The sequence below is a fragment of the Panulirus ornatus genome, chromosome 65 (assembly GCF_036320965.1).
Source record: "Panulirus ornatus isolate Po-2019 chromosome 65, ASM3632096v1, whole genome shotgun sequence".
Classification (NCBI taxonomy): Eukaryota; Metazoa; Arthropoda; class Malacostraca; order Decapoda; family Palinuridae; genus Panulirus; species Panulirus ornatus.
The window spans coordinates 1,463,622-1,478,451 of NC_092288.1; the positions used below are offsets into that span (position 1 = coordinate 1,463,622).

Sequence of the window (14,830 nt, forward strand, 5' to 3'; positions counted from 1 at the left end):
CAAGGAAACAGACGAAAGAAATGGCCCAACCCCCCCCATACACATGTCCATACGTCCACACACGCAAATATACATACCTACACAGCTTTCCATGGTTTACCCCAGACGCTTCACATGCCTTGATTCAATCCACTGACAGCACGTCAACCCCGGTATACCACATCGCTCCAATTCACTCTATTCCTTGCCCTCCTTTCACCCTCCTGCATGTTCAGGCCCCGATCACACAAAATCTTTTTCACTCCATCTTTCCACCTCCAATTTGGTCTCTCTCTTCTCCTCGTTCCCTCCACCTCTGACACATATATCCTCTTGGTCAATCTTTCCTCACTCATTCTCTCCATGTGCCCAAACCATTTCAAAACACCCTCTTCTGCTCTCTCAACCACGCTCTTTTTATTTCCACACATCTCTCTTACCCTTACGTTACTTACTCGATCAAACCACCTCACACCACACATTGTCCTCAAACATCTCATTTCCAGCACATCCATCCTCCTGCGCACATCTCTATCCATAGCCCACGCCTCGCAACCATACAACATTGCTGGAACCACTATTCCTTCAAACATACCCATTTTTGCTTTCCGAGATAATGTTCTCGACTTCCACACATTTTTCAAGGCTCCCAAAATTTTCGCCCCCTCCCCCACCCTGTGATCCACTTCCGCTTCCATGGTTCCATCCGCTGACAGATCCACTCCCAGATATCTAAAACACTTCACTTCCTCCAGTTTTTCTCCATTCAAACTCACCTCCCAATTGACTTGACCCTCACCCCTACTGTACCTAATAACCTTGCTCTTATTCACATTTACTCTTAACTTTCTTCTTCCACACACTTTACCAAACTCAGTCACCAGCTTCTGCAGTTTCTCACATGAATCAGCCACCAGCGCTGTATCATCAGCGAACAACAACTGACTCACTTCCCAAGCTCTCTCATCCCCAACAGACTTCATACTTGCCCCTCTTTCCAGGACTCTTGCATTTACCTCCCTAACAACCCCATCCATAAACAAATTAAACAACCATGGAGACATCACACACCCCTGCCGCAAACCTACATTCACTGAGAACCAATCACTTTCCTCTCTTCCTACACGTACACATGCCTTACATCCTCGATAAAAACTTTTCACTGCTTCTAACAACTTGCCTCCCACACCATATATTCTTAATACCTTCCACAGAGCATCTCTATCAACTCTATACATGATTTAAATGCCTTCATGTTATGTAGGGATCCACAGATGTCATTACATAAAGATGTTTAACTTTTAGTTTTCTTCTGCGTTATTTTTCTCCACTGTAGGATCCACAGATGTCGTCATGAACTAAGGATGTTTGACTTTTATTTTTCTTCTCTGTATATCCTAGCCTCCTAGTACAGGTTGAGCATCCCTAATCTGAAAATCCAAAATCCAAAACTTTTTTGAGCAGTGATATGATGTTCCAAGTGGAAAATTCCACTCCTAAACATTATTTTTGCATTGTATCAATGATATTTCATATTTTTTACTGTTAGGTACTTGTGTGCAAATAAGTGTAAGAAAATGATTGCTTATCAGTAGCATATAGATTCAGAGTCAGGAATGAATGTGATGCCAAACAACCACAGATGGTCCACATGGGTGGCTGAGGTTGACACCTTAGATCTCTAATGGTTCAGTGTTAGACAAACTTTGTTTGATGTGCAAATTTATTGAAAACATTATATGAATTACCTTCAGGCTATGTGTATAAGTTGTATATGAAACAAAAATGGATTTTATTTTTAGACTTAGGTTCCATCCCCAAGATATCTCATTATTTATATGCAAATATTCCAAAATCTGGAATACTTCTGATCCCAGGCATTTTGGATAAGGGATATTCAACCTGTATTTGAATTTGAATTGATAAGCATTTTGATCCCATGTTTATTTTTTATTTTTTTACCAAGAAACTGATAATTACTTGTGTTTTTCATTGTAGGGGAATCCATGCACACATCCCATAATAATTCTACGTGACGTGGCTTACACACACATGAGGAGTCTGCTAGAGTTTATGTACGCAGGAGAGGTAAACATTTCTCAAGTTCAGCTGGGTGCCTTCCTACACACTGCCGAGGCTCTGAAGATTAGGGGCTTAGCAGAATCATCTGATGAACGTAAAGAACAGGTGAGCTGCTGAACTGAATTACTTATTTTGTGTGATGAAGGCTGAGAGTAATACATATGTTCATCCATCTGTCCGCATCTTTTCTCCTTAACTGGGATGTAAGTATGAATGGAGAGAAATGGGAGGAAGTGAAGTGTTTTGGATATCTGGGAGTGGACTTGGCAGCAATTGGCACCGTGGAAGTGAAAGTGCCATAGGGTAGGGGAGAGGGCAAAGGTTCTGGGAGCAATGAAGAATGTGTGGAAAGAGAGGACGTTATCTTGGAGAGCTAAAATGGGTATGTTTGAAAGTATAATAGTTCCTACAATATTCTGTTTTTGCGAAGCATGAGCTATAGATGGGTTTGTGCAGAGGATGATGGATATATTGGAAATGAAATGTTTGAGGACAACATTTAACCTGAGGTGGTTTGATCAAGGAAGTAATGAAAGGGTAAAAGATATGTGTGGTAATAAAATGAGTGTGGTTGAGAGAGCAGAAGAGGGTGTGTTGAAATGATTTGGACATATGGAGAGGCTGAGTGAGGATAGGTTGATAAAGAAGATATATGCAAGAAATTGCGAATATGTTTACCCCAGACCTTTTACATTCCCTGGTTCAGTCTATTGATGACATGTTGACTCCCAGTATACCACATTGTTCCATTTTACTCTATTCCGTGTACACCTTTCACCCTCCTTCACGTTTAGGCCTCAATCGCTCAAAATCATTTTCACTCAATCCTTCTATCCATTTTGGTCTCTCGGTTCTCCTTTTTGCCTCCACTTCTGACACATATACCCTTTTTGTCAACCTTTCCTCATGTATCCTCTCCATATGTCCAAACCATTTCTTCACAACCTCATCTGTTCTCTCAACCATACTCTTTTTATTTCCAGTGTGTACAGCTTCATGTACACACTGGAGTCACATAGGGCTGTAACCTGGATACCACACATGAAAGAGCAGCAACTGATGGGGAATGCAGCAACAGTAACAGTGGTAGTGTTATGGGATGACCATGAGTGACCAGCATGTCCTGATGCTCTGGTGCACATATCTCTTACCCTTTCATTACTTACTCGATCAAACCACATTACACCACATATTGTCCATAGATATTTTATTTCCAGCACATCCTTCCTCCTCTGTACGACTAGAAGCAGAGAAGTTTTTATCAAGGGTGTAAGGTGTTTGTAAGTGTAGGAAGAGAGGAGAGTGAATGGTTCCCAGTCTAGGTTGGACCATGGCAGGGGTGTGTGATGTCTCCATGGTTGTTTGATTCGTTTATAGATGGGATGGTGTGGGAGGTAAGTCCCTTAAGTGTCTTGGAGAGAGGGGCGAGTATGCAGTCTGTATGGAATGTTAGGGCCTGGGAAGTGAGTCAGTTGTTTGCTGATGATACAGCACTGGTGGCAGATTCAAGTTAGAAACTGCAAAAGTTGGTGAATGAATTTGGAAGAGTGTGTGAAAGGAGAAAGTTCAGAGTAAATTTAATTGAAAGCAAGGTTAATATGTTTGGCAGGGTTAAGGAACAGGTTAGTTGGGATGTTAATTTGAATAGAGTAAAATTGGAGAAAGTGAAGTGTTTTAAGATATTGTAGTGGACATATCAGTGATTGGAAGCAGAAGTGAGTCATAGGGTGGGGGAGGGGCAAAGCTTCTGGGAGCACTGAAGAATAGGTGGAAAGAGAGAAAGTTATTTAGGAGGTAAAAATAGGTATGTTTGTAGGATTAGTAGTCCAAACTGTATTATTATATAGATGTGAGGCATGGGCTATAGATAAGGCTGTGTGGAGGAGGGTGGATGTGTTGTACCTGAAATGTTTGAGGACATTTTGTGGTGTTAAGTGATTTGATCATATATGTAATGAAAGGGTAAGAGAGATGTGTGGTAACAAAAAGAGTGTGCTTGAGGGACCAGAAATGGTGTGTGCTGAAATGGTTGGATATATGGAGAGGATGTATATCAGAAAAGGAGGGAACAAGAACAGGTAGAATAAATTGGAGATGGATGGATGGAGTGAAAAAGATTTTGAGGTATCAGGACCCAAACATGCAGGAGGGTGAGAGGCATGCATAGGATAGAGTGAATTGGAATAATATTTTATACTGGGGTTGATGTGCTGTCAATAGACATGGAAGCATGGAAAGTTCAGTCGGGCCTGGATGTGGATAGGAAGCTGTTTTCGGTGCATTGCACATGATAGCTAGAGACTAGATGTGAGTGGATGTGGCCTTTCTTCATATGTTGCTGGTACTTCCTCACTAATGTAAGAAATGGTGATCAGGTATATAAAAAAAGTCTAACATTTTGATTTTCACTTTTTCAAATATTTTTTATGATTTTTTACTATATTATTTTCCTGTACACCAGAGTGGCTCATGTGAATCATCTTTCATTCCAAATGATCATAGTACATTGTTTATTCAAATGTTAAAGATGAAACTATGGTTTTACTGTACAATGAAGATAATGTTACACTTTTATTTTTGAAAAAATGAAGCAATTGATTATGTAAGTAACATTAACTTAGCTTTCTTCTCTGTCTTTCAGGGAGGATTGAACAGTATATCTCCCCTGTCAGCCTTGAAGTCTTCTTTAAGTGGGCTAGGAAATATAGCAATGTGTGGATTAGGTGCACCTTCCATTCTAGAACGGCCTCTTGTGCCTCAGCTGCTACCACATCATCCAGACAAGCAAGGAACCCCTCTCACTACTCCACACCACTTGCCACCCCACTTGGTGCCTCCTCCCCTCTCCTTGGCAGGCAGCACCCTCCCGACACAATCTCAAGGGGTGACTGGTGGCCCTCCAAGCAGCAGCAGCAGCAGCAGTAGTAACAGCACCAGCTGCAGTGCCACAGGTGTACCCCAAGGACCTCTTCCTCTCACAGTGGTATCCCAGGCCAGTGAACGGCCACCTCGCCCAGATACACTTGAACGCACCCCCTCCCCACCCCCTCCCTTGCCACCCTGTAAACGGCTGCGTTTAGAAAGGAAGGGATTAGATCCTCCTCCTGAGAAGAACAACCATGGAGACTCTACTAATGGCACTGCCTCCTCCACCATAACCACCATCCCAACCACCATTCCTGCTGATGAAAGCAGTCTCACTGTGCCCAAGGTAAAATTCCCTCAAGATTGATTTTTTCTGATTGTATTTAGAGTTGAAATTTGAGTAAATGATGATAATGTAGAGAAGGTAACCAGAATATGCAGACTAGAAAAAGAAGGCACTTTGATTAGTAAGGAAATTATTGGAAAATAATTCCTGGAAAATGATTTGGTAAACAGAGAAGAGGTAGTAAAAGCTTTGCAGAAGATGAAAGCCGGCAAGGCAGCAGGTTTGGATGGTATTGCAGTGGAATTTATTAAAAAAGGGGGTGACTGTATTGTTGACTGGTTGGTAAGGTTATTTAATGTATGTATGATTCATGGTGAGGTGCCTGAGGAATGCTTGCATAGTGCCATTGTACAAAGGCAAAGGGGATAAGAGTGAGTACTCAAATTACAGAGGTATATGTTTGTTGAGTATTCCTGGTAAATTATATGGGAGGGTATTGATTGAGAGGGTGAAGGCATGTACAGAGCATCAGATTGGGGAAGAGCAGTGTGGTTTCAGAAGTGGTAGAGGATGTGTGGATCAGGTGTTTGCTTTGAAGAATGTATGTGAGAAATACTTAGAAAAGCAAATGGATTTGTATGTAGCATTTATGGATCTGGAGAAGGCGTATGATAGAGTTGATAGAGATGCTCTGTGGAAGGTATTAAGAATACATGGTGTGGGAGGCAAGTTGTTAGAAGCAGTGAAAAGTTTTTATCAAGGATGTAAGGCATGTGTACGTGTAGGAAGAGAGGAAAGTGATTGGTTCTCAGTGAATGTAGGTTTGCGGCAGGGGTGTGTGATGTCTCCATGGTTGTTTAATTTGTTTATGGATGGGGTTGTTAGGGAGGTGAATGCAAGAGCTTTGGAAAGAGGGGCAAGTATGCAGTCTGTTGTGGATGAGAGAGCTTGGGAAGTGAGTCAGTTGTTGTTTGCTGTTACAGTGCTGGTGGCTGATTCGGGTAAGAAACTGTAGAAGCTGGTGACTGAGTTTGGTAAAGTGTGTGAAAGAAGAAAGTTGAGAGTAAATGTGAATAAGAGCAAGGTTATTAGGTACAGTAGGGTTGAGGGTCAAGTCAATTGGGAGGTAAGTTTGAATGGAGAAAAACTGGAGGAAGTAAAGTGTTTTAGAAACTGGGAGTGGATCTGGCAGTGGATGGAACCATGGAAGCGGAAGTGAATCACAGGGTGGGGGAGGGGGTGAAAATCCTGGGAGCCTTGAAGAATGTTTGAAAGTCGAGGACATTTTCTCGGAAAGCAAAAATGGGTATGTTTGAAGGAATAGTGGTTCCAACAACGTTATATGGTTGCGAGGCATGGGCTATGGATAGAGTTGTGCGCATGAGGGTGGATGTGCTGGAAATGAGATGTTTGAGGACAATATGTGGTGTGAGGTGGTTTGATCGAGTAAGTAATGTAAGGGTAAGAGATGTGTGGAAATAAAAAGAGCATGGTTGAGAGAGCAGAAGAGGGTGTTTTGAAATGGTTTGGGCACATGGAGAGAATGAGTGAGGAAAGATTGACCAAGAGGATATATGTGTCGGAGGTGGAAGGAAGAGGAGAAGTGGGAGACCAAATTGGAGGTGGAAAGATGGAGTGAAAAAGATTTTGAGTGATCGGGGCCTGAACATGCAGGAGGGTGAAAGGCGGGCAAGGAATAGAGTGAATTGGATCGATGTGGTATACCGGGGTCAACGTGCTGTCAATGGATTGAATAAGGGCATGTGAAGCGTCTGGGGTAAACCATGGAAAGTTGTGTGGGGCCTGGATGTGGAAAGGGAGGTGTGGTTTCGGTGCATTATTACATGAGAGCTAGAGACTGAGTGTGAACGAATGGGCCTTTGTTGTCTTTTCCTAGCGCTACCTCGCACACATGAGGGGGGAGGGGGACGTTATTCCATATGTGGCGAGGTGGCTATGGGAATAAATAAAGGCAGACAGTATGAATTATGTACATGTGTATATATGTATATGTCTGTGTGTGTGTGTATATATGTGTACATTGAGATGTATAGGTATGTATATTTACGTGTGTGGACGTGTATGTATATACATGTGTATTGGGGTGGGTTGGGCCATTTCTTTCGTCAGTTTCCTTGCGCCACCTCGCAGGCGTGGGAGACAGCGACAAAGCAAAATAGAAATAAAAATAGAAATAAAAAAAGATAATTCCTGGATGTAGGCATGATATGGATGCCCAAAGGAGTTGTGGTGCTCTCATTAATATGTACAGATAAAACTGATTTTGAAAATAGGGATTTGATAGTGAAGTCCCGAAACTTTTGTTTGATCCTTTGTGACAGGGATGCAATGAAAGAGTCTGGAGGGAGGTAAAAGGGAAGGAATGTTAAATGAAAAAAAAAAAAGTGATACTTAGTGGATTGAATCAAGGCATGTGAAGCGTCTGGGGTAAACCATGGAAAGCTGTGTAGGTGTGTATATTTGCGTGTGTGGACGTATGTATATACATGTGTATGGGGGTTGGTTGGGCCATTTCTTTTGTCTGTTTCCTTGCGCTACCTCGCAAACGCGGGAGACAGCGACAAAGTATAAAAAAAAAATATATATATATATATATATATATATGTATGAAGTCTGTTGGGGATGAAAGAGCTTGGGAAGTGAGTCAGTTGTTGTTCGCTGATGATACAGCGCTGGTGGCTGATTCATGTGAGAAACTGCAGAAGCTGGTGACTGAGTTTGGTAAAGTGTGTGGAAGAAGAAAGTTAAGAGTAAATGTGAATAAGAGCAAGGTTATTAGGTACAGTAGGGTTGAGGGTCAAGTCAATTGGGAGGTGAGTTTGAATGGAGAAAAACTGGAGGAAGTGAAGTGTTTTAGATATCTGGGAGTGGATCTGTCAGCGGATGGAACCATGGAAGCGGAAGTGGATCATAGGGTGGGGGAGGGGGCGAAAATTCTGGGGGCCTTGAAGAATGTGTGGAAGTCGAGAACATTATCTCGGAAAGCAAAAATGGGTATGTTTGAAGGAATAGTGGTTCCAACAATGTTGTATGGTTGCGAGGCGTGGGCTATGGATAGAGTTGTGCGCAGGAGGATGGATGTGCTGGAAATGAGATGTTTGAGGACAATGTGTGGTGTGAGGTGGTTTGATCGAGTGAGTAACGTAAGGGTAAGAGAGATGTGTGGAAATAAAAAGAGCGTGGTTGAGAGAGCAGAAGAGGGTGTTTTGAAGTGGTTTGGGCACATGGAGAGGATGAGTGAGGAAAGATTGACCAAGAGGATATATGTGTCGGAGGTGGAGGGAGCAAGGAGAAGAGGGAGACCAAATTGGAGGTGGAAAGATGGAGTGAAAAAGATTTTGTGTGATCGGGGCCTGAACATGCAGGAGGGTGAAAGGAGGGCAAGGAATAGAGTGAATTGGAGCGATGTGGTATACCAGGGTTGACGTGCTGTCAGTGGATTGAATCAAGGCATGTGAAGCGTCTGGCGTAAACCATGGAAAGCTGTGTAGGTATGTATATTTGCGTGTGTGGACGTATGTATATACATGTGTATGGGGGGGTTGGGCCATTTCTTTCGTCTGTTTCCTTGCGCTACCTCGCAAACGCGGGAGACAGCGACAAAGTATAAAAAAAAAAAAAAAAAAACTTAGAAGTTGTTTATGTAAGAATTATAATTATTTGTAAACAGTGTTGGTAGTTGAATGATTAGTGCTATTACTTGTACATCACATGGGTCTGTGGGTGAGTCCCAGGCAGGGAAGCCAGCCTAAAGTCATCCCACATTTTCATCCTCTTCTTATGGGTCGGCTGGTGACTGGGTAAATGGTTATCTGATTGCGCATAAAAGGAGAGAGAGTTTAACTTCTGTAGGATACCATAATTCAGCTTCTCTAATCAGTCATACAGCTTTTTATTTTGCAACAATATGGCATTAGTCTTTCAGCATTCACTGCACAGTCATTTACCTTAATCCTTTCATCCACAATTCTGTTAGTATTTTTTCATCTTTTTGAGCTGTTGCTCAGTTTTCTTTTAAGCTTTCAAATTAATTTTTTCCTCCCCATCTCAGAGAACCATTCCGTTTCATCTTTGTCAAATCCTCTAAGGAACTTGAAATCACATCATCCTTTGTCCTCATTAGTCCAACTTTCTTCCAAAGTTGCCAAGTCCCTAACTTTTAAACTTTCTGTGTAAATTTGATTCCTTAATTCAGGTACAGGTGTTCTTTTTTCTTTGAAATGTCTCCAGTAAATCTGCTTTTTTAGCTCACCAGGCCTTCAAGCTTTTGCCATCACTTGATGTGTATAATCTGTCATGTCATAATTTTTGTTGGTGTTGTATGCCTGTTGATTTTCCACATTTCAGTCTTCTCAGAAATTATTTGGTCAGTTTGAATGTCCAGTGTCCCCACTCCATTTTTTCCCCCAGTTGCAGAACATGCCCTAATTAAGACCACCTTTGGTGAAAATGAAATAAAAGGAAAATAGAAATTAATTAGGCTCTACAGGTGCCTGTGAGCATGACTTTCAAAGGAAGAAAGGTCATATGAAAAAGGAAAGACGAGAAAGAAGAGAATTCCTCAGCATAGCCATTCAAAGGAAAGAGGTATCATAATAGTCAATCTTTGGGTGGCTTGTTCCCATGAAGAGACTGTGGGGAAATAGCAACCAAAAGTCTGCCATGGGTCCAAACCTTTAAGTGGGGAACACATACAGACAGCTCATGAGAACAATGGGTGAAGTAATGCCAATAGAATAGAGAGAGAACAGCAACATTGTGGCACAGAAAGTGAAAGTTAGAGAGAATTGATACCAGGAGAATTATTGAGTTGGAAGGCTTCTGATTCAACTGTATGAGCCACCTCATATTTCAGTAGTATTCCTTACTTGGATGAATACACCCTGTAGATATAAAAAGAGGGCAAATGAGAGTTTGGGTGAGAGAGTATCATTAAATTTTAGGGAGAATAAAAAGATGTTTTGGAAGGAGGTAAATAAAGTGCGTAAGACAAGAGAACAGATGGGAACATCGGTGAAAAGGGCTAATGGAGAGGTAATAACAAGTAGTGGTGAAGTGAGAGGCAGATGGAGTAAGTATTTTGAAGGTTTGTTGAATGTGTTTGATGATAGAAGGGCAGATATAGGGTGTTTTGGTCGAGGTGGTGTGCAAAGTGAGAGGGTTGTGGAGAATGATTTGGTAAACAGAGAAGAGGTAGTAAAGGCTTTGCAGAAGATGAAAGCCGGCAAGGCAGTGGGTTTGGATGGTATTACAGTGGAATTTATTAAAAAAGGGGGTGACTGTATTGTTGACTCATTGGTAAGGTTATTTAATGTATGTGTGACTCATGGTGAGGTGCCTGAGGACTGGCAGAATGCTTGCATAGTGCCATTATACAAAGGCAAAGGGGATAAGGGTGAGTGCTCAAATTACAGAGGTATAAGTTTGTTGAGTATTCTTGGGAAATTAAATGGGAGAGTATTGATTGAGAGGGTGAAGGCATGTATAGAGCATCTGATTGGGGAAGAGCAGTGTGGTTTTAGAAGTGGTAGAGGATGTGTGGATCAGGTGTTTGCTTTGAAGAATTATGTGAGAAATACTTAGAAAAACAAATGGATCTGTATGTAGCATTTATGGATTTGGAGGAGGCATATGATAGAGTTGATAGAGATGCTCTGTGGAAGGTATTGAGAATATATGGTATGGGAGGTAAGTTGTTAGAAGCAGTGAGAAGTTTTTATCGAGGATGTAAGACATGTGTACGTGTAGGAAGAGAGGAAAGTGATTGGTTCTCAGTGAATGTAGGTTTGTGGCAGGGGTGTGTGATGTCTCCATGGTTGTTTGATTTGTTTATGGATGGGGTCGTAAGGGAGGTGAATGCAAGAGTTTTGGAAAGAGGGGCAAGTATGTAGTCTGTTGTGGATGAGAGAGCTTGGGAAGTGAGTCAGTTGTTGTTCGCTGTTACAGTGCTGGTGGCTGATTCGGGTAAGAAACTACAGAAGCTGGTGACTGAGTTTGGTAAAGTGTGTGAAAGAAGAAAGCTGAGAGTAAATGTGAATAAGAGCAAGGTTATTAGGTACAGTCGGGTTGAGGGACAAGTCAGTTGGGATGTAAGTTTGAATGGAGAAAAACTGGAGGAAGTGAAGTGTTTTAGATATCTGGGAGCGGATTTGGCAGTCCATAGAAGCGGAAGTGAATCATAGGGTGGGGAGGAGGCAAAAGTTCTGGGAGTGTTGAAAAATGTGTGGAAGACGAGAATATTATCTTAGAAAGCAAAAATGGGTATGTTTGAAGGAATAGTGGTTCCAACAATGTTATATGGTTGCAAGGTGTGGGATATGGATAGAGTTGCGCGGAGGAGGGTGGATGTGCTGGAAATGAGATGTTTAAGGACAAGATGTGGTGTGAGGTGGTTTGATCGAGTAAGTAATGAAAGGGTAAGAGAAATGTATGGTAGTAAAAAGAGTGTGGTTGAGAGAGCAGAGGAGGGTGTTTTGAAATGGTTTGCTCACATGGAGAGAATGAGTAAGGAAAGATTGACAAAGAGGATATATGTGTCAGAGGTGGATGGAACGAGGAGAAGTGGTAGACCTAATTGGAGGTGGAAAGATGGAATGAAAAAGATTTTGAGTGATCGGGGCCTGAACATGCAGGATGGTGAAAGGCATGCAAGGAACAGAGTGAATTGGAATGATGTGGTATACTAGGGCAACGTGCTGTCACTGGATTGACTCAGGGCATGTGAAATGTCTGGGGTAAACCATGGAAAGTTTTGTGGGGCTTGGATGTGGAAAGGGAACATTGGCTTTGGTGCATTATACATGACAGCTAGAGACTGAGTGTGAATGAATGTGGCCTTTGTTGTCTTTTCCTAGTGCTACCTCGCGCACATGCAGTGGGAGGGTTTTGTCATTTCATGTGTGGCGGGGTGGCGACGGGAATCAATAAGGGCAGACAGTATGAAGTATGTACATGTATATATGTATGTATGTTTGTGTATGTATATGTATATGTTGAGATGTATAGGTATGTATATGTGCTGTGTGTAGACGTGTATGTATATGCATGTGTATGTGGGTAGGTTGGGCCATTTTTTCGCCTGTTTCCTTGCGCTGCCTCACTAACACGGGAGACAGCGACAAAGTATGATAAATAAATATAAATACGTATCCCTGGGGTAGGGGAGAAAGAGTACTTCCCACGCATTCCCCAGGTGTCGTAGAAGGTGACTAAAGGGGATGGGAGTGGGGGGCTAGAAACCCTCCCTTCCTTGTATTTTAAGTTTTTGAAAGGGGAAACAGAAGAAGGAGTCAAGCAGGGAGTGCTCATCTTCCTCGAAGACTCAGATTGGGGTGTCTAAATGTGTGGGGATGTAACCAAGATGAGAAAGAGGTAGTAGAGAGATAGATAGTATGTTTGAGGAAAGGAACCTGGATGTTATGGCTCAGTGAAACGAAGCTCAAGGGTAAAGGGGAAGAGTGGTTTGGGAATGCTTTGGGAGTAAAGTCATGGGTTGGTGAGAGGACAAGAGCAAAGGAAGGAGTAGCACTACTCCTGAAACAGGAGTTGTGGGAGTATGTAATAGATTGGAAGAAAGTAAACTAGATTGATATGGGTAAAACTGAAATTGGATGGAGAGAAATGGGTGAAAGGGGAAACAGAAGAAGGAGTCAAGCAGGGAGTGCTCATCTTCCTCGAAGACTCAGATTGGGGTGTCTAAATGTGTGGGGATGTAACCAAGATGAGAAAGAGATAGTAGAGAGATAGATAGTATGTTTGAGGAAAGGAACCTGGATGTTATGGCTCAGTGAAACGAAGCTCAAGGGTAAAGGGGAAGAGTGGTTTGGGAATGCTTTGGGAGTAAAGTCATGGGTTGGTGAGAGGACAAGAGCAAAGGAAGGAGTAGCACTACTCCTGAAACAGGAGTTGTGGGAGTATGTAATAGATTGGAAGAAAGTAAACTAGATTGATATGGGTAAAACTGAAATTGGATGGAGAGAAATGGGTGATTATTGGTGCCTTTGCACCTGGGCATCAGAAAAAAGATCATGAGAGGCAAGTGTTTTGGGAGCAGTTTTGATGCATTAGACCGGGTTATAGTGATGGGTGATTTGAATGCAAAGGTGAGTTATGTGGAAGTTGAGGGAATAATTGGTGTACATGGGGTGTTCAGTGTTGGAAAAGGTGAAGAGTTTGTAGATTTGTGTGCTGAAAAAGGACTGGTGATTGGGAATACCTGGTTTAAAAAGAGAGATACATACTAAAGTATACATATGTAAGTAGGGGAGATGGCCAGAGAGCATTATTAGATTACGTGTTAATTGATAGGCATGTGAAAGAGAGACTTTTGGTTTTGGATGTTAATGTCTGAGAGGTGCAACTGGAGATATGTCTGATCATTATCTTGTGGAGGCAAAGGTGAAGATTTGTAGAGGTTTTCAGCAAAGAAGAGAGAATGTTGGGGATGAAGAGAGTGATGAGAGTAAGTGAGCTTTTGAAGGAGACATGTGTGAGGAAGTACCAAGAGAGACTGAGTGCAGAAAGGAAAAATGTAATAGCAAAGGACGTAAGGGGAGTGGGGGAGGAATGGGGTGTATTTAGGGAAGCAGTGATGGCTTGTGCAAAAGATGCTTGTGGCATGAGAAGTGTGGGAGGTGGGCAGATTAGAAAGTGTAATGAGTTGTGGGATGAAGAAGTAAGATTATTAGTAAAAGAGAAGAGAGAGGCATTTGGATGTTTTGCAGGGAATAGTGCAAGTTAATGGGAGATGTGTAAAAGAAAGAGGCACGAGGTCAAGAGAAAGTTGCAAGAGGTGAAAAAGAGGGCAAATGAGAGTTTGGGGTGAAAGAGTATCATTGAATCTTAGGGAGAATAAAAAGATGTTTTGGTAGGAGGTAAATAAAGTGCATAAGACAAGAGAACAAATGGGAACATCGGTGAAGGGAGCTAATGGGGAGGGGATAACAAGTAGTGGTGATGTGAGAAGGAGATGGAGTATTTTGAAGGTTTGCTGAATGTGTTAGAGTGGCAGATGTAGGGTGTTTTGGTCGAGGTGGTGTGTGAAGTGAGAGAGTTAGGGAGAATGATTTGGTAAATGGAGAAGAGGTAGTGAAAGCTTTGTGGAAAATGAAAGCCAGCAAAGTGGCAGGCTTGAATGGTATTGCAGTGGAATTTATTAAAAAAAGGGGGTGACTGTGTTGTTGACTGGTTGGTGAGGATACTCAGTGTATGTATGGCTCATGGTGAAGTGCCTGAGGATTGGTGGAATGCATGCACAGTGCCATTGTACAAAGTCAAAGGGGATAAAGATGAATGTTCAAATTACAGAGGTATAAGTTTGTTGAGTATTCTTGGGAAATTAAATGGGAGAGTATTGATTGAGAGGGTGAAGGCATGTATAGAGCATCTGATTAGGGAAGAGCAGTGTAGTTTTAGAAGTGGTAGAGGATATGTGGATCAGGTGTTTGCTTTGAAGAATGTATGTGAGAAATACTTAGAAAAACAAATGGATTTTGTGAGAAATACTTAGAAAAACAAATGGATTTGTATGTAGCATTTATGGATCTGGAGAAGGCATATGGCAGAGTTGATAGAGATGCTCTGTGGAAGGTATTAAAT

General features: G+C 42.0%; 1 protein-coding gene across 1 annotated transcript in view; it reads left to right on the forward strand.

The window, feature by feature from the left end:
• The window catches only part of LOC139746409 (uncharacterized), a 335,883-nt gene that overhangs the window by 14,213 nt on the left and 306,840 nt on the right, over positions 1–14,830 (forward strand). Inside the window, 2 exon segments of the mRNA XM_071657624.1 lie at positions 1,978–2,166; positions 4,703–5,272. Coding sequence (XP_071513725.1) covers positions 1,978–2,166; positions 4,703–5,272 — 759 coding nt within the window.